Consider the following 24,593-nt stretch of genomic DNA (forward strand, 5'->3'; position numbering starts at 1 on the left):
ATGTAACTTAAACCTTTTTTAATCCCACAGGAACCATACATGTTAATCCAGGGTAAATATGACCTGTATGCAAATTTCGTGCAAATCCGTTCAGTAGTTTTTGCGTGAACGAGTAACAAACATCCAAACATAACATTTTTAACTTTCGTGATTTTCACTCATAGTCAAAATAGCAGTCTACTCGTGACCACGGCCACTGTAATGTGGTTGAAACGTCGAGGTAAATATTACTCGTGTGGTTTAGCGTGATAAGTCCCGTTTGTGGTATTTTAACTATGAAACATCCATATCGAAAATACAAACTGATACATGGATGCACAGAAAAACCAGAAAAAGAGAACAGCGCTGGGAATCGAACCCAGGTCCTCAGCAATCCGTGCTGCGTGCTATATCCCCTACACCACCGCTGGTGCTGGTGTCCAGCTGGTGTATTTTCGATATGGTTTCACGGGATACCCGTAAAAGTAACAAATTTGGTTGAAATAAAAAATACAAAAGGACTCCAAAAAAACAATCATAATATGAAACATCCAAACAAACATCCATCCATACAAACTATCGCGTTAATAATATTAGTAAGAATTAAGTTCCTATGCATCTAGAATCCTAAAAGAGAATACCTAACCCGATTTTCATGTGCACAGAAGTACTTAAAAAAAAAATATCATTTACTTTATCGTGTGATTTAAAATGTCTTACAAATCCTAAACACCTTACGAGAGTCAGTAGTTTTAAAGTCATTAGTTTTTTTATTCATAACAAACCAACCAACAAAACTAAACCAAAAATAGTAGCCGTTTTACACAATCTTACAGATTAGTAGTAGATAAGTCGGTACGTGACTCATAGTTGCATACACTTAAGGCCATTATTCGTTATCAGCGGCTTATCTGACTGATAGTATTGTTACGAACTCTAAGTAGGTATAATATTACAGTTGCACTTTTAGTGGATCGGTGGCACGATAAACTTCTGGTTATGCGCTTTGTAACTTTATCTGTGTGTCGGTAACTTTTGTGACTTATTAGTAATCATACAAATACAAATATATTTATTTGGTTATCACAGGTGAACTATATGATATAGACGTCATTTGTTTTTAAAACAGTACAGCTATGATTTGGCGTACAAAGTTACTTATTTCGTTTTCGTTTTTGTTTTAAATGTATTACTACAAAAGTAATATAAGTAAGTCAAAACGGTACAAACAGTTGTTATATTAAATTACATTATAACAATTAAATAATCTTTAATATTATAATAACATTTATTTTGAAACATTTTGTTCAACTGGTTCTTAAAGCTAGGTAGATTCATTTTTTTAGGATCGTAGGTAATTTATTATATAGTTTTAGAGCCATTACAACTACACTTTTCTTCATTAGAGCAGTGTCACATTGAGCGAGTGTTGTGTTGGTTGTTTCATCTTAAAGAGAACAATGTTACTTTTTACAAAAATACATCATCATCATCCCAGCCTATATAACGTCCCACTGCTGGGCACAGGCCTCCTCTCAGAACAAGAGGGCTTGGGCCATAGTTCCCACGCGGGCCCAGTGCGGATTGGGAACTTCACACGCAGCATTGAATTGCTTCGCAGGTTTGTGCAGGTTTCCTCACGATGTTTTCCTTCACCGCAAAGCTCGTGGTAAATTTCAAATGTAATTCCGCACATGAATTTCGAAAAACTCAGAGGTGCGAGCCGGGGTTTGAACCCACGACCCTCTGTTTGAGAGGCGATAGGTCAAACCACTAGGCCACCACGGCTCTTACAAAAATACAACATTCAAAAATATATAAGCTTGGTAGCGCCAACAACTTCAATTTTTTAAAGTAAGGTTGACAGCTTTCCATAGACTTTATTCCACATATGCCTCTAACACATCTTTTCTGGGCTTTGAAAATTGATTCTCTGTATCTTGAATTGCCCCAAAAAATTATGCCATACAGCCTTATGCCTACAGGTCCATTTTGTTGGTGACCTTCCTCGGTCCTACCCTGCCCTTTTTAACTCGACTACGGCAAAGCGAAAAGGAAGAGTACCTAATGATTTTAGCAGTCTGTGTGGTGAAAAATGTAAAGAAAAACACTTAAGTAGTACTTGTGTAGAATATACTTAAGTGGTGCTGTTGAAATACTTAAAGTTAACAATTTTTTTAGTATATTGGTTTTTTAAATATATAAAAGTAACTACCTACATTATTGAGTAAAACGTAAACTCCATGTCAAAAATATATAACAAAAACTTAAATCTTCAGTGGTTTATTGTTCTTTGTTCCGTCGAACTAAATAAGTTATAATTATGTATTATAATTAATAAATGTTAAGAAAAATATAATAAAAATCAAAACTAAGACTAAAACGTTACAAGAAAAAATATTGATGTAAACTTTAAAAATTGAGCCCCAGAATTAATTGTACCATCAGCCAAATATGTGGTCTACCAACCTAAAGTTAATAATCGTTTACATGTCATAAAACAATAAGGCCAATAGACGTGTCTGTCAACTTGAAAGTTCGACTTTAGCGACATATTCATTTGATAGCAACTTGTTAAAAATTTATAGACCACTTATTTGGCTGATGGTACCTCTTTTAACTGATTTTAAAACATATCAAAAATTGCAATACAAAACCATGTTCGTATCATAATACTATGACAAACACACCCCCCTTTGTACAAGTATTTCAAAGTTTGTCAATTGTGTTTTGTTTCTTTTCTTTTGTACAATAAAGAGTTTACATACATTACAAGTTAATTTTTTATTCTCTTTCCTCTCCTCTGCTACTTTCATATACTAGTTCCCAAAAAGATTTAACCCACCTCTTAAATTATTTTCTTACATACCTATTACTAGTAACATTAAAAAATATATATGGTACACACAAGTACCATCCACCCAACAACAGCTCTTTCAGGCCTAAAAATCCATTTAACCCATTCAATTAACACCCTCGCAAAAAGAAACACCCTTCAAACAAATCCAACCCGCCAATACCATTGATGGCTATGTACAGTCTACGTTTGGGATGAAAGAGCCCAGCGGGCCGGATACTCACGCTCAACTGAGCCTGGGCTAATTTTACCCAGTGTTAGGGTTATGAACATTGTGGTAGAGGTTTCGAATAGCTCAGAGATAAAAATAATAAAATTATGTTCACATAATAACGGTGTTCCGATTGTCCGCTGTGTTTTGAAAAAAAAAACTATATTCATGGTTAATGGAGCTTTCCATTAGCAAATATTTTTTTTAAATAGGTTCCGTGGTTTTAGAGATCGCTCTAGATAGGTACTGCAATGTATTTATTTACCTAGTGGCTGCTGCGGCTATGGCAATCTTATTATTTGTTCAGTCACATGTCGGAAAAACTTTTTAATAAAAATTAGAAGTCTAGAATTCTGTTAAGTAACTTAAACTAGAGCAAACGGGAAACCATTCAAAATCATAAGCAGCTCAAATATACAGGGATATTTGGTCCCAATTGTTGAAGTTAACGTTGCTTCACAGAATTCTAGAAAACTGGTTAGACTTATTTTTTCCATTTTAGTCTTTATTAAAAATTTCTAACTCTCTAACGATTTCGATAAAATTTGTCATGTGTGGAATTTCGTGGCGAATGATCGATCTAGACATCTGGAGAAAACGCGCGTTTCCAAGTTAACCCGAGTGAAGTTCTGCCGCCCAAGTAAAATAAATCAGCAGCACAAAATTTGGCCCACTCTACATACAAAATTATTACCTATTACTGCATACATTTGAGGGCCAGATTTTTGCCACTCTGTAGATATAATAATATTATAACATGAAATAAAGTGCAGAGTCGACATTTGAATTCATTGTTAAAAGGGTAAGGGGGGGGGGGGTTAAGGGGGGTTAACTTTTTGCCGAACAAATATTTTGACAGAATTTTTCGCGGAGTTATTTATGATTTTACGCTACAGAGAAACTTTGTGAAGGGGCAGTGGCAAATACATTTCAAAACCTGTCCCGTGCAGGTTTTCAATTTTTGGCTGAAAAAACCCGTCTCAAAAGTTTTGATTGCAGTCAATTCAAGTGTCATTCTATTTCTTTCGTTACTGCAGCATGTATACAGCATGTATTTTTGATACTACCTCAAACTGTAAGGGTAGTTAGTGAAGGCTATTCAGTTTTAATGCTAAAAAAATAGACTTATTATTTTCCTTACAAAATTAATTAGCACGCAATGTATCACTACATGATACTGCTTTGTTTTTATTCAAAACGTCGCACTTGTTGACGTGACAGCTGTCACAGAACGTTTCTCTCTCGTGTCAAATTATTGTACGCATTACATTGCTGGTCGAAAATATTTCAAAAAATAATTACGCTCTGGTAGTTAATTCTAAATTAACAATTTGTTTTGATATCGGTTCACAGCACTTAAATCTTCGTCTGGTTACAGTTTGAGGTAGTGTCAAAAATACACGCTGCGCTGTATTTTATTTTTATTTGATTGGATGGAAAACGAGCATATGGGTCTCCTGATGGTAAGAGATCACCACCGCCCATAAACATCTGCAACACCAGGGGTATTGCAGACGCGTTGCCAACCTATGAGGCCTAAGAACCTCACATAACGGCTGTCTTACTCCAAACACAACAGTGCAAGCACTGCTGCTTCACGGCAGGATTAGCGAGCAAGATGGTGGTAGCAATCCGGGCGGACCTTGCACAAGCTCCTACCACCTGCAAACACTACACGCTGTGTATTCTATTCATTAGTATTATTATACCCGTAATATTTCGCCTATAACCTGTGTTCCGCTTCTGGCAAGGGCTTCTCCTCTTGACTTCCACATCTCCCTATCCAATCTATATTTGGCCACTCTCTCAGTTCCGCGTCCAGGTCGTCTCGCCATCTCCGCCTCAGCCTGCCTTGCCGTCTGTGCCGCTCGTACCCACCATGTCGCTTTGTATCCATCTTTGTGGGTGCATCAGGCAGACATGCCCGGCCCAGTCCCATTTAAGCTTGGCGGTCGCTTTTCCAACATTAGTATAAATGACTAATATACTTGTCTTATCTTGGGATCAACTGCTATTTCTTGCTAAAACTACGTTGACGTTTTGACTACATTGCATTGGCTGTGGTCAAGAGTAGACAATTTAAGCAGTAGGTAATTAGTGAATTAAATCCCGAAATATATAAGTTACTAGCTGTTGCCCGCGTCTTACCCCATTCCACTTTTTTTTTAAATTTTGGTCAACACAAAGTTTGTCTTGACAATAACGAACACAACCAAAAATAATTACCCAATTCGGTGCCATCGTTCGGAAGTTAAGCGTATGTAAGGCGACTCAATTTTATTTATGACTGAGAAAATCACGAGAGTTTAAAACATTGTACCTATTAGTATAGTCTATATTAATAGGTACAATGGTATATAGATGCTTACTGTATAGTAATAAAACTACAAATTGACTCTTCCACCACATTAACCTTTATTATATCAAAAACGAACCCGCAATCGGCCAGGTAGCATCCATCACACCAGTTTCCTGAAGGAAATCAGTTTTTGCACTATTTCCTAGACGACCTACTTGCACGACGGGCGACGCTCGACTGCGAAGCTTTGATTTCCCCACCTTCCCCCCCCTTGGTATTTCCGGTTGGACCGGAAAAGCCGTCATACGATACTGAAGGCTTGAAGCCTTTGTTATACGACCCAGTTAGGAACAGCTGCATGGAAGATTGTAGATTTAATTTTACTTGTAGCTCAATGGAAATTAAGTATTTCTGTTTATTGTGATCTTTTCACTGGGCTGATGCTTAATGCTAATGAGGATTTGAAGCTGTGACAAGCTAGATGGCGCTAGTGTCGTGAAGTCCGTTTGACATTCATAAGTGCTTGTTATAGCCTAAACTGAATAAAGATATTTTGACTTTGACTTTGACTTTGACTTTGATAACTTTGACGTTTGTGTCACGCTCGTGATTGGTTAAATAAGTAAATGTGCCAATCGAAAGCAAGGCGTAACATCAAATGGACCTCACGATACCAACGCCATCTACATTTCGCCTATCGAGATACCCTCTTCTTATTCTCTTTTAAAATATGGCTTTTCTGTCCTAATTAATAGGACAATTTCGCCAGTGTCAAGGTAAACTCTCTTTGAGAGGCACGTTGTACGGTAATTGTAGTTTTTGCAACTTGATAGCAAAATTCCAGAAACCACGCGGAGACCACTTGCGTATTAAAAAATGTTAGACACGAGAGCAATATAGAATCTTGGGATCACTGTTCACTGTTAAGGTTAATCGCCACATAAAACACTATCAAAATTATACTTCAACTAGCCAAAGAAACAGAAATAGCAAAATTAGATATTGTCTACATCCACCATCTTCGAATGCTACAAATCGAAATCCCGAGATACCCTCATTTAAAATTTTAACTCCGTTTGACAACTTTGACGTTTGTGTCACTCGTGATTGGTTAAAGAACTAAATGAGCCAATCGCAAGTAAGGCGTAACGTCAAAAGTACCTCATGATACTTACGCCATCTATATTTCGCTGTCAAGATACCCTCACTGAGTGAAAAACGTCGTGGTTGGTAAGTTGTTCGTGTTTTTTTTTAATTTTTATTTAGTTCGTTTTTGCTTAATAGCATTAACCAATATCTGGTTACTATTCGCATTTATAATTTCCTCCAGCGTGCCGTCCTGTCAGCCGTCCTGTGTATGTTTTGTGCTTTAGCAACGGCAAAAGAGTAGGTGTAGCCAGTTTTTCCATGCCAGTATTATCGCTTTCCTTTTCGCCTGAACATTTCATTTCATATTGAGTTATTTACTAACTGTAAGAGTTGTTTTTTTATCTCGTGAATTCACTTTTCCGTTCGCAACCCGTTCTGATTCTGAGATTATTCGAGATCGTTGTTTTTGTTCCATTGCGGATTCCATTTATTAACGCTGAAAATACAGCAATTGTGATTCAGTATACGTAAGTTGAATGACAATGCAAGTGCAGTCAACAAGAAAAGCTTGTATTAAAAATGTATAAGTATTTTAACAGAAACTCATTAATATTATGTAGTCCATCGGGGGTTGAACCTGGGATCTCAAGTTTTGTAGTTTTCAAATCATTGTACTATCTGGTTATCCAGATAATGCCAGCAAGTTTGATTTAATACAATCACCTTCACTTTTTACGAAATACCTATTTAAAAAAAAATACATTTCACTTCTCATGCTCTAAACGTAGGTCAGTATAGCCTTACGAGGCGGGAGTAAAGTGAGTACTTTAGTCCCTAGGGAGTAAAAGTAATTTTTTTTTTTAATTTACTTTGAGTGACTTAGATAAACTCAAACAGCCAGTACTTGCTTAGTTTTTGGCATAAAATAAGATTGTGTGTGGACCATTTTCATGACGAAAATGTTACGTTCTTAGTCTACGTAGTCTTAGTTCTATGCTTTTTCCGCATAGAAGGTAGCGCTATTCTATTTATTCCAGTTTGTGTATGGACCATTTCGCCGATGCGATTTTGTTATATCTGTGTCTGGTTGGAAAATAATACTTAGGTACTTACCGAGAAAACTTTAAAATTTTTGTAAAGCGTAAATCATAAACGATTAAAGTAAATGAAATAGTATAACTATAAAATTATGTCAAATGATATATAACCCAAATTACATTAAAATTAATTAAAGTAAATTGATTACTATCACAATGTCGTCAAGTGAAATTACTGGCACTTGAGGTATCCCATCTTAGGTCTCTAGGTTGGCAACGCATCTGCAATACCTTTCCTCGTTTTCCATCCAGTCCAATAAAAAAAAAAGTGATAAGTAGTGAAAATGATGATGTCAAGCAAAGAGCAACTTTTTGCCGCTGAAATCCAGAAAGATTTATTTAAAAACCTATGAAAGTTTTATGGACTGGAGGAATAAGAAACGCATTAATTCTTTCACAGAAATGACTATTTTTTCTCGCATTTGAAGTGAAAAATAGAGTTTTCACCTCGAGACTAAAAGTCAATATAAACCCTCGGACAAATAGACACCTTCGCTAAAGCTCGGATGGCTAACCACCTCGGGTATATATTGGCTTATTTTAGTCACTATTGGGTATATATTGGCTTATTTTAGTCCCTCGATTAAAAATACACTATTTCCTTATAAAAATAAGTAAAAGCGATCTTCGCCCGAATATCATTCGCAATATACCAGCATATCAAATTTTAAAACAACATCCAGCATTTCCCTGAAATATATATTATGTTACGCCTAAAAACCTTCTCCATCCTTTTAACATTAGGGTTAAAAAAGCAAATTTTGTTTACACATTCAGATAGGGATCATTCTGTTGAACCAACAAACTTGTTTACTTCTGGACTACTTAATATGCGTATCGGCTCACGGCTGGCTTGTTTGGTATCTGAAAGCCCTCGTTACCATATTCATGGATGAAATTTATTCTTTTAATCGGGAATTAGGTGTAATACTGCATTTAATTCATTCACAAAGCTTGTTTAACCCCTGACGCAAAAAGAGGGGTAAGTTTGACCGCTATAATGTGTCTGTCTGTGGCACCGTAGCTCTTAAACGTGAACCGATTTGAATGCGGTTTTTTAATTTGAAAGCAGGGTTTCTAGCGATGGTTCTTAGATATGTTTTATCAAAATCAACAACTTTCCGCCCTGGTGGGACTAGGACAAAACTTGGAAAATCCCTTCAACTATATCGTATCCAAAAATCTTTTAACGATCTAGACCTGGAATATCAATTCAAGTTGGACATCTTTGAGGACTCTGTGTGTTCAATTAAGCGAAAAATGCTGAACCCACTCCACGCCTCTCAAAATTAGTTACCTTTTTTTTGTTATTTTGTTAATTAGTATAATTACATTAGGTCTTATAGTTTTACTTGTTAGTGTATTTCCCCTAACATGATCAGATCAATACAACTTATAATTTAGATTAATTTAAATGTCTTTGTTTACGCAAAACGTAACATCGTAGGTCGGGTCGTGTAGAAGTCACTTTACGGGAATGTGTGATGGACCCTTAAATCATTTTTATTGTTTTTGACAGCCTATGTATGTCAATGGACCGGTCACTCATTCGACCGGGCAGTCATTCAAAGTCACTGAGAGAGGTTGCACGTAGATAACGGTCTCGGGGTCAGAGCGGAGCTCTCAGTGTCAAATCGTGTCATTAAGTAATCTAAGATCATCTGAATCATATTTATAGATATAAACAGTTGTACGGTATCAGTATCGCGATAATATAGTGGTGAACGTAATCGCAGTTTAATTTCATCTTCATAACCTCAACCCTTCACAAGACACCGGCGGCAGCTAGCTACAGGAGGCGGCAGCTGTCCAGACCGATCCCAGGGGCTTGGGAGAGGGTCTGACTTCACATCGGCATCATCAGCGACGACCAAGGCGCGGCCTGCACATCGAACCCGCGAGGCCAGCGGTTTGGTCTAAGTATTAACGTCAGCGGCGCAGGGTGCGCACGCACATCACATCAAATTCAACCCACCGGCAGTTCTCAGGGCGAGAATTGCCAACATTTTTGGTGGAACCCATGAGGGGAGCAGAACGTTAGAAGAACGTTAGAGAAGAATCAGCACGATAACGTACGTCGCAGGGCGCGTGTACTTCATTATCATCTCGGCACGGCGGGCGCCGCGCGCGCATACTTCACATCATAACATCATAATATTGATTAATTAATATTAAGACTTTAAATTCAGTGCGCGTTAAGTCATTTTCGCAGTGAGTGAAAGTGCGGTTTTAATAGTGCAATAGGTATTGACACTCGAAATATTCATCATTGGAAGAAATTTCGCCGCCATCTTGTTGCAAGTAGCAAACAAGCAAGCAAGTCATCACACAAATCATCGGAGAACGGACGGAACGGAACTCGGCAAGTCAATCTCATTCTCATTCATTCATTCAAAGACTTTAAGTGTTTTTTATAAATTGTCATTCACTTCACTCCGATCAATTCGGACAACTTGCGAGTTGCATTATCTATGGTCAGATGAGCGCATAACTGACTCATTCATTCGTTCATTTGTGTCAAATGTCATTTATTTATCAACATAATCAACAATCGTTATCTGTAATCAATAATCTTATCATTATCACGTTATCAGTTAATCATTACGGCATAAGTAAACAAATGCTGTTTTAGTGAGGTTTAAGTTTAAATACAGTTGTGTTTAATTTGATCAAACAGTGAGATTTATTGTTGATATTGCGCGTCGATTGTTGTTAAAGTTAACTTTTAAGTAGGTAGTTTAATACAAGTGTGGCTCACAGGGTGTGACTATTGTTGTTCAGTGTAAGCATTTAACGTTTATCATTGAACTCAGAGGTTATTTACTTGATTTAAACACATCAAGTACTTCATTCATTTAAGTCAATATGCCTCCTAAAATTCATGCCAAGATTCAATTTATGTCGAAATATCGCATGCTGACAGATTTTGCTAGTACAATTAGCGAAGCCCAAGGTACATCAGCGGTGGCAGTAGCTAAACGTAATTTCGGTTCATATTATAATCAGTTTGTACTAGCATATGAGGCGTTGCTTGGTCTTTCGTCAGAGGAGATTCCCTGAGGGAGAAATGGAACAAATTCACGCACAGTTTAGTGAAATCAATAAGTTACTTGTCAAGTTGGAGCAGGCATCGGAGCGCGGGGGGTCCGCAGACGAGCCTAGGATACGTCATCATAGCCAGGTAATGGCAAAGTTGCCTTCCATTGAACTGCCTAAGTTTAGCGGCAGGCCAATGGAGTGGATGTCATTTTTTGATCTCTTTCAATCCTTGGTCCATTCACGGGACATTTCAGATTCGGAGAAGCATTTTTATTTGCGAGCATCGCTGTCAGGTGAAGCTCTGTCGCTAATACGTCAGCTACCGATGGATGGTCAAAATTATTCAGTGGCACTGAAATTGCTCACAGATAGGTATCAGAACCACAGGATGCTGGTAGATACATACTTGTCACAGATCACCAACCTACCGGTCATTAACAATGTTGAGAGGTTAAGGTCAGATTTCTATGATCCTCTCCGAGAGTCTATTCAGGCATTGGAAAAGCTCAAACAACCAATTAACGAATGGTCATATTTAATTGTGTTTTTAATCATACAGAAGCTGCCAACATTGATCAGGTCAGCATTCGAACAGCGGTATGGGACGTGTCATCAGGTTTACCCAGTGTTCATCAACTGCTCGAGGTACTCGACGAGCAATGCAGGGTGCAACTCGCCGTGTCACCAACACCAGAAGCGGCTTCAGGGAGAAGCTACCACCGGCCACCACCACGACGAGGACGGCAGGGTGCGTCCACCTCGGAGGCACGTGGCAGGCCAGCACGCGGAGTGCACAAGTTCATCAGGTGAATTCTATTTCATCATGTTCATTTTGTAGTGGGGACCACTCATTATATAGATGCGCAGTGTTCTAAGTATGTCACCAGTAGCACGCAAGGCGTGGGCGAAACGTAGTGGTCACTGTTTTAAGTGCTTGAGGTTGCACTATGCTAGGGACTGCAGTCAACGGAATTGGTGTCTGCACTGCAAGTCTCCTGAGCACAACTCACTCATTTGTAATGCAGGGGCAGCTCCTAAGGCTAGGGAATCACCTGAAAGGGACCAACCTGTGGTGTCAACATTAGGCCACGGTAGGCAATCGCCCAAGCGTCAGTCACCGGGCAGGCAACCCCAGTATCATGCACAAGGCGTGGGCCAGGGTGGCTACCCACTTGTGTGTGCACCTCAACCGAGCCAGGGCGGCACTCAGATGTACCAGTGACTCAACACTGTACAGGAAGCTCCATCAGCTCAGGCGATGGCAGCTTACCGGCCAAGGCCTCCGGTAGGGCAAGGGCACAGTGGGCTCAGTCTGAGTATCAGGCACTGAGGTATGGGCAGCGGATCAGCCCCATTCCTCCACAATCCCCACCATCTCCTCAATGAGATGCTACCACTGTTGGTGTGACACAGTCATTACCAGTCACCATTTGTCCCACGGCGGTAGTAATGGTGAAATCAGGTGATGGCAATTATTTTAAGGTTAGGGCCTTACTCGACACCGGGGCGAGTGTCTCAGTAATTAAACAGTCAATAGTTCAAAGGTTAAAATTACACCAACAGTCTAATGGTAATAATATTTATGGAATTGGTCAGCAAAGGGTAAAGGTACCTGGTTCAATAGTCAAATTAATAATCAAACCTGTAGGTAAACAGGTACCCATCATTAGTACAATAGCTTCAGTCATGTATTCACTAACGGGAAACATTCCATCATATGACACTCAGCTCAAAGATCAATTACGGTTGTCACATATCATATTAGCTGATGGCAAGTTTGACAAAGCCTCAGATGTGGACATCATTTTAGGTACTGACATATTAAATTATGTACTCGATGGTTCAAAGATTTCCACTCACGTTCCAGGAATAGCAGCCTACGGGACATGCTTTGGGCATGTCGTCATGGGTTCATTGACCTCGACTCACCAGTCAGCGGTGACGTCATCACAGTCAGCGGGTACGTCCGTGGAGGACTACGGCCTGCACGCCACTCGACTCGAGGAGGTGCTCGAGCGGTTTTGGAAGGTCGAGGAGCCGCCTTCGAAGCCTGCAGTTCATCCAGATCACATGGAATGCGAAAGGTTGTACATTTCCACTACTCAACGTCTGCCTGACGGCAAATACATAGTCAGGTTACCGTTACTTTCAACACGGTCATCATTAGGCGAATCAAGGTCGCTTGCAATGAAAAGGTTGCGAGCTTTGGAGAGGAAAATGGCTAAGGACGCACTTTTCGCCTCCAAGTATAAAGATTTCATGAGAGAGTACGAAACTCTCGGTCATATGTCAAAATCGGACTTTCAATTTAACTCAGAACATTTTGTCATACCGCATCACGGTATATTCAAACGAGGCACAGATAAAATCAGAGTTGTATTCGACGGATCAGGGCGATCGTCCACAGGTGTGTCACTCAATCAATGCCTTCACTCTGGGCAACCTCTTCAAAATGATATCACTAAAATCATTTTAAATTTTCGACGTCATCAAGTGGTATTCACTACTGACATCAAAATGATGTTTCGTCAAACATTTGTTCACCCAGATGATAGGAAATATCAATTAATCCTCTGGAGGGAGGATCCGTCACACGATGTTCAGGTATATGAATTAAATACTAATACCTACGGGCTGAGGTCAAGTCCATTCATAGCTATACGGACGGTGTTGCTACTAGCGGACGATTGGGAGGTGTCGCATCCGAATTCACACGCAGCACACGTCATGCGACGAGATATCTTCGTTGATGATATCCTCACAGGAGCAGAGTCCGTAGCAGAGGCTCAACAGCTCAAGCAAGAGCTCATAGCGCTAACCGGGAGCGCAGGTTATGAGTTACGTAAATGGTCGTCCAATAGTAGGGAGCTATTGCGTGACTTACCGGAGGAGTATTGCGAGCTGCCACACTCATTTGATACTGAGGATAAAAGTTTCATCAAGGTATTAGGTGTTCAATGGGATCCAGTGTCAGATTCAATGGCATATCAAATCAACGTGCCACTTGGTCATCCGCCTACGAAACGTAGCGTGCTCAGTACAATCGCACGTTTGTACGACCCGTGTGGTTATTGCGCACCAGTCATATTTCGTTTCAAAGTATTCTTACAGTCATTATTCTCGGATGGGCTCAACTGGGACGAGCCGATTAATCAAAATCAAATCAATCAGTGGGACGAACTTACGCAGGATCTCAATCATTTGTCTCATTTACAGATTCCTCGGTGTGTCTCACTACCGAGCGCCGTTTCATACTCATTGCACGGTTTCGGCGACGCCTCGGAGCTGGGATACGCGGCGAGCGTCTATCTACGGACGGTGGATGCATCAGGACATGTCAAGGTCAGCTTAGTCATTGCTAAATCACGCGTCGCGTCACATAAAACCAAGCAGACGATTCCAAAATTGGAACTCAGTGCATCTCACCTGGTATGCAAACTGCTTAATCACGTCGCAGATTCGTACGACGACTCTGTTCAGTTAGAGACTATCAATGCTTGGTCAGATAGCAGTATTGTTTTGTCATGGCTCAAGGCCAAACCTCACATGTTACAAACATTTGAATGTAACAGGGTACAGGACATTCAACAGTCCAAACGTCACATCACATGGCGTCATGTCAGATCAGAGCGTAATCCGTCAGATGTCGCTTCACGCGGAATGTCCGCAAGGGAATTAATTCAATTCAAATTGTGGTGGTCACCTGATTGGTTATTGCGGGAGGAATCCCAGTGGCCACAGTTACCAGTCACTATACCTCAAGAGTTACCAGGTTTCAAGAAATTAGTTCATTTAGTCACGCCAGTAGAGTCGTGGGAAGACGCACTCTTATCACGTGTCAGTTCATATAGCAAACTAATCAATGTCAGTGCATTCATACTTAGATTTTGTAAAAATATCAAGTTGCCGAGGGAGCAAAGGAATCTTCAGTCTACACTGTCATTGGACGAGATTCGCGCAGCTACTAAACATTGGATAGGTAAAGTTCAATTAGACGCTTTCAAGGAGGAAATTGTTATGGTCAAACAAGGAAAGCTGGTCTGTAAATCATTGCAGAAGCTTAGCGTTTTCGTCGATGACGAAAACTTACTGCGTGTCGGCGGACGACTACGAAAATCAGCTCTACCATATAGAGCAAAGCATCCATATCTCATACCTAAGGATCATAAATGGGGTCAGTTACTCATCGAATACTATCACAGGTCATATTGTCATGCTGCGACGAACGCGCTCATTGCTATAATCCGGAGGGAATATTGGTTTCCGTCACTCCGACGTCAAGTTTCAAGGGTTATCAGGAAATGTTTAGTTTGTTTCAGATTCAATTCATCGGTTCAACCGCCATTCATGGCAGATTTACCGGCTGACCGAGTCACGGCAGCACGGCCTTTCTCAGGCGTTGCGACAGACTTCGCAGGCCCATATTTAGTTAAGAGTAGTTTATTAAGGAATGCTAAATCAGTCAAAGCTTACCTATGTGTGTTTGTCTGTTTAGGAACCAAGGCGGTTCATCTCGAGGTGGTTTCAGCATTGACGATCGAGGCATTCATCGCGTCGTTCACCAGGTTTGTCAGCCGACGAGGGCTGCCTTCACTCGTCCGATCGGATCGAGGTACCCAATTTTGTTGGCTCTAATTCTTACCTGCGTGATGTCAATCAGTTTCTGGTCAATAATGAGACTGTACTCAAGGGGGAATTTGCACGTCAAAATATTCGCTGGGAATTCAACCCAGCAGGAGCTCCTCACATGTCGGGTTTGGTAGAGTCAGCTGTCAAGCATGCCAAGCTTTTACTCAAACGAGAGGCTGGAGACACTATCTTCACGTTTGAGGAACTATCAACTCTATTTTCAAAAATAGAGTCCATATTGAATTCAAGGCCGTTAGTTCCTATGAGTGAGGATCCGTCAGATCTCGAAGTGCTCACACCGGGGCACTTTCTCATTGGTCAACCATTAGTAGCTCTACCGGAACCACATTGGAAGGACACTAAGACGTCGAGGTTATCACGTTTTCAGGTTATTCAAAAAATGTATCAATCAATCTGGTCAAGGTGGCATATTGAGTATCTCAATAATTTACAAGCGCGTAATAAATGGTATTCTCAAGTCAATAACCTCGAACTGAATGATCTGGTTCTCATAAGGGATGAGAACTCACCTCCATTACAATGGAGGCGTGGTAGAGTCATTGAAGTGTATAAGGGAACTGACCAGATTGTCAGGTCAGTTAAATTAAAAACTCAAGGTGGCGAACTCATACGCCCAGTAGTCAAACTGTGTAAATTGCCTATTGAATATAATGTAGGTCAATCATAATCATATTTTTCTATTTCTTGGTAGGGCACCAATTGGTATTGTCATTTATAATCATCTGTTTATTCTTATGTAGACCCTCAGTCTAATGGATATTGTTCATTTCATGTGTATAAATGTATGTATAATCAACTCTTGGGATAAGTCATAGTCAATTGTATACCTACGTTTTCAGGATAGGTAGAGCGTTTATTCATGTGCTACACCTAAGTGTCATAGGTTGTCAGCTGTTTATCAGTAGATCATAAGTCAATATTATTGTAAGTAGAGTCAATAGTGCTTGCAAGTGTTCAGTCCATCTTTCGCCTGGCCCTGGCAGGAAATGTTTACGCAAAACGTAACATCGTAGGTCGGGTCGTGTAGAAGTCACTTTACGGGAATGTGTGATGGACCCTTAAATCATTTTTATTGTTTTTGACAGCCTATGTATGTCAATGGACCGGTCACTCATTCGACCGGGCAGTCATTCAAAGTCACTGAGAGAGGTTGCACGTAGATAACGGTCTCGGGGTCAGAGCGGAGCTCTCAGTGTCAAATCGTGTCATTAAGTAATCTAAGATCATCTGAATCATATTTATAGATATAAACAGTTGTACGGTATCAGTATCGCGATAATATAGTGGTGAACGTAATCGCAGTTTAATTTCATCTTCATAACCTCAACCCTTCACAAGACACCGGCGGCAGCTAGCTACAGGAGGCGGCAGCTGTCCAGACCGATCCAGGGGCTTGGGAGAGGGTCTGACTTCACATCGGCATCATCACCGACGACCAAGGCGCGGCCTGCACATCGAACCCGCGAGGCCAGCGGTTTGGTCTAAGTATTAACGTCAGCGGCGCAGGGTGCGCACGCACATCAGTTCAAATCAACCCACCGGCAATTCTCAGGGCGAGAATTGCCAACAGTCTTGTTCATGTACTGTTGGCATGTCTAATAAATAAAAATAAAATGAAAAAATCGGTTCAGCCGTTTTTGAGATATTGAACTTTGAAGTGACAATGTCGGGGGTTTTCCAACTGTTTGTTCGTTAGGTTATATCTCGTCGATGATACTGCAATGCCGGTAACCCAAAATGCATTTTTTCAGGAAAGCCTTAAAATTAAGATATCTTTGTGTTTATCCATCCCAGCCTATTTACGTCACAGAGGCACAGGCCTCCTCTCAGAATGAAAGGGCTTGGGCCGCCCCACGCGAGCCCAGTGCGGATTTGGAACTTCACTTTTACTTCACAGGTGTGTGCAGGTTTTCTCACGATGTTTTCCTTCACCGTAAAGCTCGTGGTAAATTTCAATTGCAATGTCGCATGTGGATTTTACACAATTGTTCACTTTCTATATACTTACCTTTTATTTTTCATGCATTATTATATAAATTATATTTTTTTAGTTTTATTTATTTACTTTGGTGGGTTTGATTGATTATTGTGTTATATGAATTAAAAATTATCAAATAAAGTATGTAGAAACTTTTTTGTTTGTGGCTGCTGACACCTTGATCTTAGACGTAGATTTTACTTTATGCACTAGAGCATAAAAAGATCCAGCATATACACGAACTTTACGAGCACGAGAAGTGAAAATTATTTTTTTGTGTATCGTATGAACACAATAATGTCATATTCTACCGAAATACAACTATGTCAAGTAACTTCCCTCGGTGATAGTAGATGACGCAGGTACGATATTGTTAGTCTTTGAAAGCATCATGAAGGGTCCATGTCCTATTCATACATGTCTTGAACGACGTTTCCTTCCATTTTAGGGTTCCCACTAACATCAATGCAATCTACGGTGTTTGTTGCTCTTTCAAATTTCTTGCTCGCTAATCCTGCCGTGAAGCAGCAGTGCTTGCACTGTTGTGTTTCGGCGTGGAGAGCAAGACAGCCGGTGAAATTACTGGCACTTGAGGTATCCCATCTTAGGCCTCTAGGTTGGCAACGCATCTGCAATCCCCCTGGTGTTGCAGGTGTCTATGGGCGGTGGTGATCTCTTACCATCAGGAGACCCACTTGCTCGTTTGCCATCCAGTAACAACTACACCGTTACATGCCATGATAGTAATAGGAACGTGTTAGGAACGAAATGTCAAGAGCATACATGACACGCGTCAGCGATGGTGGGTTAGAAAAACTGCTAGTGGGCATGGTGTCATACTTTTTAATCATCATCATCATCCCAGCCTATATACGTCCCACTGCTGTACACAGGCCTCCTCTCAGAACAAGAGGGCTTGGGCCATAGTTCCCACGCGGGCCCAGTGCGGATTGGGAACTTCACACACTTCACTTCACTTCATACTTTTTAATACAAAGAATATATTTTTTCCTTACACGTTGCTGTTACGGTCATGGTAGAAAGGGGGGAGAGACGCAACAAGTTTTTGGTAAAAATTTCATTTTTAATACAGGATTTTTTTCTGATTGTTCTTTTGTCGACTTTACTTGCATTGTCATCCAAATTGCATTTGCATACCAAATTTAAAGTCGATGCCATTAACCGTTGAAGAGTTCCGTCCTGCGGCCTGCGGAGACGATCCTGGCCGAACTACCAGGATGTCACCACCAGATTATTATATTGTCACGCAATTCACATAAGTATTCCAAATTTCAAGTCAATCTGACTACTGGAAGTTGGTCAAATTTAACTTGTAAGATTTGATCACAGACAGAGACAGACAAACAAAAGGACAGGTGAAACTAAATTAAAGCATATAAAAGAGCGGGAAATTCGACGCCCATATCTGTGTATCTATCTATCTGTGGCATCGTAGCTCTAAAACAAATAGACCAATTTCGATGCGTTTTTTTTTACGTGAAAGTGAGTTTCTTTGCGGTTTTTTGTTTCATTTAAATCGGTTCCGCCGTCATTGAGATATTAAACTTTGAAACGACAATACCGGGAGTTTTTCATCTTTTCATTTAGCTGTCGTATATACATTTTTTATTTTACAATAGAAAACGGTCAATAACAATTAGCAATGTGGGTGCAATAAAATAAAACTATCCCAAACTTAACAAAAATCCATAAAACAAAAAAATAACTAAAACAAATTATGTAAGCTAGACTCCTTAGGTAAGGTTCCGAAGTTGCTTGCAGCGTTCCCTCTTTGAATTGCTAAGCTGATTCTTTGTCCGAGGAAGCTGCAACCTCTCCGTCCCCTGTGACTTTTCAAAATTGGACAAGTTATATTTTTAAAAAACATTTTTTTGTTCCAGACCTCCAATTCCCTATAGACGTGTCGGGCGTACAGAACGACCATCCGTTCCTGGATGCGGACTCTCTACAGTCCCTGTTCAGACGTCTGACAGCGCTGAACAGGTGCGCCAACATGAAGCTCGAACACCATCATCATCAAAAGAGATCGGTGAGTACGCTGAAGTTACAAACTGCCCTGCGCCATCTTATCCTGTAACGAATTCGTCTGTGCTATAAGCCAACGAATTTATTTTATGTTTGTCATGTATTTTTCTATTGTACAATAAAATACAACAACAATACAATAACTCTTTATTGCACACCAGCATTATAGCAAGCAGTACAGAAAACAAATAGACTTCCTTAGGTAAGCAATAGGCAATACAGGATATATTATATAGGATAATATTGTATTACTCATAATTGTATGAGTTTTATTAAATAAAATCTATAATTATATCTCTTTACATTATAATACAATACTTATAGAGATAAATGTTTTCCTTCAAGGTAAAGCTCATGGTGAATTTTAAATGTATTTAAGTTCCCACATAAATCCCGAAAAATTCAGAAGTGCGAGGCCGGGTTTGAACCCACGATCCACTGCTTGAGAGACATGGTTCATACTGAACTTCTTCGGCTGCCTGTTTACCTAAACAACCCATTAATGTTACTTTTTCAGACAGGATACAAGCACAAAACAGGTAGTTTAATTGAAAGTTATTTTCGCATTTTTTTTCGACAACCTAATAAAAGTTATTCGACACAATCAGTACTTTCTTGAAATTGTCCGCGGATTCTATCACAAATTCTGATTGAAAAAGTTAGATTGTTATCTGTTGCGATAAATGATTGTCTTTCTAAACTATCGCTGTTTAGTTCGTTAACTTGTCTCGTTATTTTTCTGCTGAAAGTTGTTATCGTAGGAAAAAAACAGTTTTTAGAAAATGCGGACTGATTATACGAGTGTGAAGTTCTTTGTAAGTTTATTGTAACTCGTAATGTAAATTTGAATGTAAGTAGATATAATGTAAGATTTCTTGAAACTTTGCAACTCGATTTTCACTTACTTCTAGTGATCGAATTGGCTTGAAAATAAGTACCAATAGGTTGTGTAAATTGCAAAGTAAAATTAAATTAATCACTATTGCATTATTGTATTATAATATTATTAATCGGAAATTTTATATACTACAAATATAGTAGGTACCTACATTAAGTGCATCTTATCAATCGGTGGTGTGGCCTAATGGTGTGACTTTTCAAGCAGAGGAACGTGGGATCAAATCCTGACTCGCACCCCGAAGTTTTTCGAAATTCATGTGCAAAATTGCATATGTGCCATGAGCTTTATTATGATTGCTTATTTAGAGTTTTTTTGTATTTTTTATTTCAACTCCAAATTTGTACTTTTACGGTCATCCCGTAAAACCATATCGAAAATACAAACTTAGTCATGTATGCACAGAAAAACCAGGAAAAGAGACCAGCGCTGGGAATCGAATCCAGGTCCTCAGCATTCCGTGCTGCGTGCCATACCCCTACACTACCGCTGGACCGGAGTACAGACACGAATTTCTCCTGCTTTGGAGATTCCCAGTACTGGTCTCTTTTCCTGGTTTTTCTGTGCATTCATATCTTAGTTTGTGTTTTCAATATGAGCTTTATTGTCAAGCAAACCATAGCGAGGAAACCTTTTGCATAAAAATCAATGCTATGTGCAAACGCATGATGCTCTCGTGGGAACTAAGCCATTTAGTTTTGAGAGGAGGCCTGTTCCCAGCAGTGGGGATATTAGGCCGGGATGAAAGTGAATCTCAATCTTTAAAAGTTTAAGTTTTAAATAAAAAAAACGATATTAGACTACATCAAATTTTAATTAACACAGTCAAATGATTTTTTAATAACACTCATACCTGGCCCTTTAAAGTGATATTAAGAAGAAACTCTTAAAACTAAATTACATCTTGAGACCGGTAAATTGAAAATAACGCGTCTCTAACCAATAATATTCCTAATGGATGTTAATTATTGATTTGATTTCGATATCGAATTCAGATGAAGTAATATTGGTTGATTAATATTTTAATATTCAATCGCATAATTGATTTTTGGTCTCACACGAAAAAATTTATCATTAATGAGAAAGCGGAATTTTATGATGAATATTACATTTTAATAAGCGTTTTATTCAGGCTGAATATAAAGCTTCACTTTTATCTTGTTCTTCCAATTTTGTCGGATATTCAGTCTTTCTCTAATCCTAATGACGAACTAAATGCAAATGTTTGAATGTGTGTATGTATTTGTTATGCTTTCATGCTAAAACTGTCGGATGGATTTGGATGAAATTTTAAATATATAACGTTTTAAACTTTCGTGATTTTCACTCATAGTCAAAATACCACGCACAGGACTTATCACGCTAACACTCACAAGTAATATTTACCTCGACGTTTCAGCAACATTACAGTGGCCGTGGTCACGAGTAGACAAATAAATATTACTCGTGTGTGTTAGCGTGATAAGTCCTGTGCGTGGTATTTTGACTATTTTAAATATAGTTCAATATCGGGCATAACGCTGACAACTTTTTATTCTGATATTCTTGCAAGATCCTGATTTAGTTACTTATGTAAAATATCGGAATCACAAACACTATACTTGGAGAAATTAAGTTCTGCAAGACCATTATGTAATTTTTTTCGTAAAGTCTCGGAATTTGAATTCAACTGCCAGATCAAATGATATACGCGAGCGAAGCCGGAAGGCATATCGTAAATAAAATCTGTGATAAGTGTGCACAAAGAAAGCATTAATAGTTTGTTGATATTCTCTTAAAATAACGTCGGTAGTTATTCTTCTTAAGTTTACTTTAATTTTCCCGTTCCACACGGATCTTGTGGCAATGCAGCTCTTGACTTACAATCTTAAACTCTGTACCATTTACTATATTGACCTACCTTAGTTTCAGCGAGATTATTCACGCTTATGTTATACGATAGCATATCTTTAAAAGACTTTACATTGTTTGCTTTATTTCCTTCTTCGGTGAAAAGCTCATGCCTGTTTTCTATTTGCATTTCACTATAATCGACGACAATTATTTTTATTAGCTATCACTACATTTATAGGAACTTTATACGGAGCCACTTTACTAACAACTTAACCTTTGATTTTATCGGCATATCGAAGCAATTCAATAAGATGTAAAAGTGATCCTGTCCGTATGCCAACATGGTTGGACTTGTTGGAAAAGGCAGTTAACGTTAGGTTTACATTATTACTACGGCCAACATGTTCTTATGCTGTTCTTATATGCTTACCTATATAAAATGTGGTGTTGATGATTCAAAGCGTTGTAGGTAGCTTGATAGAAGTTCTTATGTAGGTATGTATAGCAAAGACTTTCTGTATAGTTATTATAGGATTACGCCTGGGTCAAAATTTAAATGCGCCATTATTTGCTAAAAGTACCTGGACTGATATTTAGTAAATGCTCACTTTATAAATGCAAAAATGAGTATGTTTGTTGGTAGCGCTTTCTCGCTGAAAGTCCTTAAGCGATGATGATGGTATGGAGATAAAAATCCTGAACAGAAAACAGGACAGTTTTTAGACCGGGAATTGGGAGCACCAGCTATTTGTTATGAAGATACTTTGAAGCCTTGAAGAGGACATAGAATACTTTTGTCCTAAAAGATTGTATAGTTCCCACGGGCGCATGATAAATGAACTATTCTTAGACGAAGTTGCAGGTAACAGCTAGTTACATTACACGTGCGTAATACACTTATCACCTCTGTTGTTTCCCACGCCTATTACACCTGTCACTTTATATTTAATTTAAAACTACCCACATTCATTAAGCGGTGTTACCAGTTAATTGCTAAAGCGTCGCGTGACTTGTCAAAATCGAATGTTTGAAAATAGAATTGATGGCTTCCATTTTGAATATTCTCACGCTTGCTTCTCCCAACATTTTTTTTTACATTTAGCTTGTTTCCCCAATAGTGTCACTTTGTCAGTGTTATCAAAATATTAAAAATAATGTTTCTGTAGGGACTTGTAGGTATTTGAGTTTTTAAATTCTCATGGGATTCTTAGTAGAAATCGATTCCCAGATGATTTGAAAGGGATGGGCATATGACAACAGACTTACAGCAGTTTATATAGTATATTTTGTATAAGGGGGAAAACGAGCGTGCGGGTCACCTGATGAGAAGCAATCACCGCCGCCCATGGACACCTGTCAACACGACTGTTCTGATGATGATGACGACGACCAAAATACAGATGATGAAAATGATAATAATAATATTCGTTGTGTTGTTGTTGATTGTGATGAGAATTATGTCGGTGAATAATTTGGTGAGCGGCAAAAAATCTGGCCAGTAATAGGTAATTTTGTATGTAGAGTGGGCCAAAGTTTGTGTCGCTGAGTATATTAGACCAAATCTAGTAACTAAAAAATAATAATTTGGCCCTGGCTATGTGAGATGTTTATATACGGGAAAAGAGGAAAACCTACTGTACGCACGTTTATGATCCTCAACAAATATGTACGTCAAAAAAGTCTCTAACTGTAGTGTTTTCGACATTACTCCTTTATGTTTTTTTTTCATAAATATTATGAGCAGCAAATTAATACGATAAATTTTAGAATATTGTACTATTATCACAGAAGCCGTATTTCCTAGCATGGTATCGCTGAGTTAATTTCAGGCATGACCGGACTCATGCGCTGGAGTTATAGGCTTGATATTCACTTTGTGTAATATTCAGTAAACAGAGGGATCAATAGATCGGTAGATTGCATAAAGGGCAATCGCTATAGACAATTTTCAATATCGATTTTTGAATCACAGTATCGGGTCCTTTTTTGATGTTAGTACCAAAAATAAGGACTAAAGATTAAAAGCAAAACTCTCTTACACATAAACTCATTTTGGAATTGAAAGAGAAATAAATGATGAAAGAGATATAAAGGGAAAGAAGAAAAAACCGGCCAATTGCGAGTGGACTCGTGCACAAAGGGTTCCGTACCATTATTTATACAACATGAGACATTAGCAAAAAACGGCAAAAAATCACGTTTTGTTATTCTGTTCTGTTCTTAGTAGGTATGTGTTGTTGTAGCGGCAACCGCCTTACAGCCTTGTGACAGACAGACAGAGTGACGGACAATGGAGTCTTAGTACCTAATAGGGTCCCATTTTTACCCTTTGGGTACGGAACCCTAAAAATGATGAATTTTGAAAAATAAAACGCTGTAATGATCCATAAAAAGGTTCTACTATATTCTGAACCTTTCATAAATGCCTATTGTTATGAGTTCATTTATTACAAGCTTGTTTAACTTGCCTTATTTGTTGTTGTTGTTGGGTCAAATCTTGCAAGTTCATTTTGATCCACTTCCAGTGGTCGGATTGATTTTAATTTTGATGTGAATTATGTAAATTGGATTACAATACAAACTGCAGTCAACAAAAAGTATAGTCAGCAAATTTTTT

General features: G+C 39.0%; 2 protein-coding genes across 2 annotated transcripts in view; both read left to right on the forward strand.

Moving 5' to 3' along the window:
- Positions 1-24,593, forward strand: part of cv-c (RhoGTPase activating protein) — a gene marked incomplete in the record, with an annotated part of 90,751 nt that overhangs the window by 22,125 nt on the left and 44,033 nt on the right. The window contains 1 exon segment of the mRNA XM_074103610.1: positions 19,101-19,249. Coding sequence (XP_073959711.1) covers positions 19,101-19,249 — 149 coding nt within the window.
- LOC141439330 (uncharacterized) lies at positions 11,867-15,421 on the forward strand. Its single transcript, XM_074103615.1, has 2 exons — positions 11,867-13,913; positions 15,067-15,421. Exons 1-2 carry the CDS (start codon positions 12,021-12,023, stop codon positions 15,103-15,105), a joined length of 1,932 nt encoding a protein of 643 aa, XP_073959716.1. The 5' UTR covers positions 11,867-12,020; the 3' UTR covers positions 15,106-15,421.

This window comes from Choristoneura fumiferana, chromosome 20 (assembly GCF_025370935.1).
Source record: "Choristoneura fumiferana chromosome 20, NRCan_CFum_1, whole genome shotgun sequence".
NCBI classification, from domain to species: Eukaryota; Metazoa; Arthropoda; class Insecta; order Lepidoptera; family Tortricidae; genus Choristoneura; species Choristoneura fumiferana.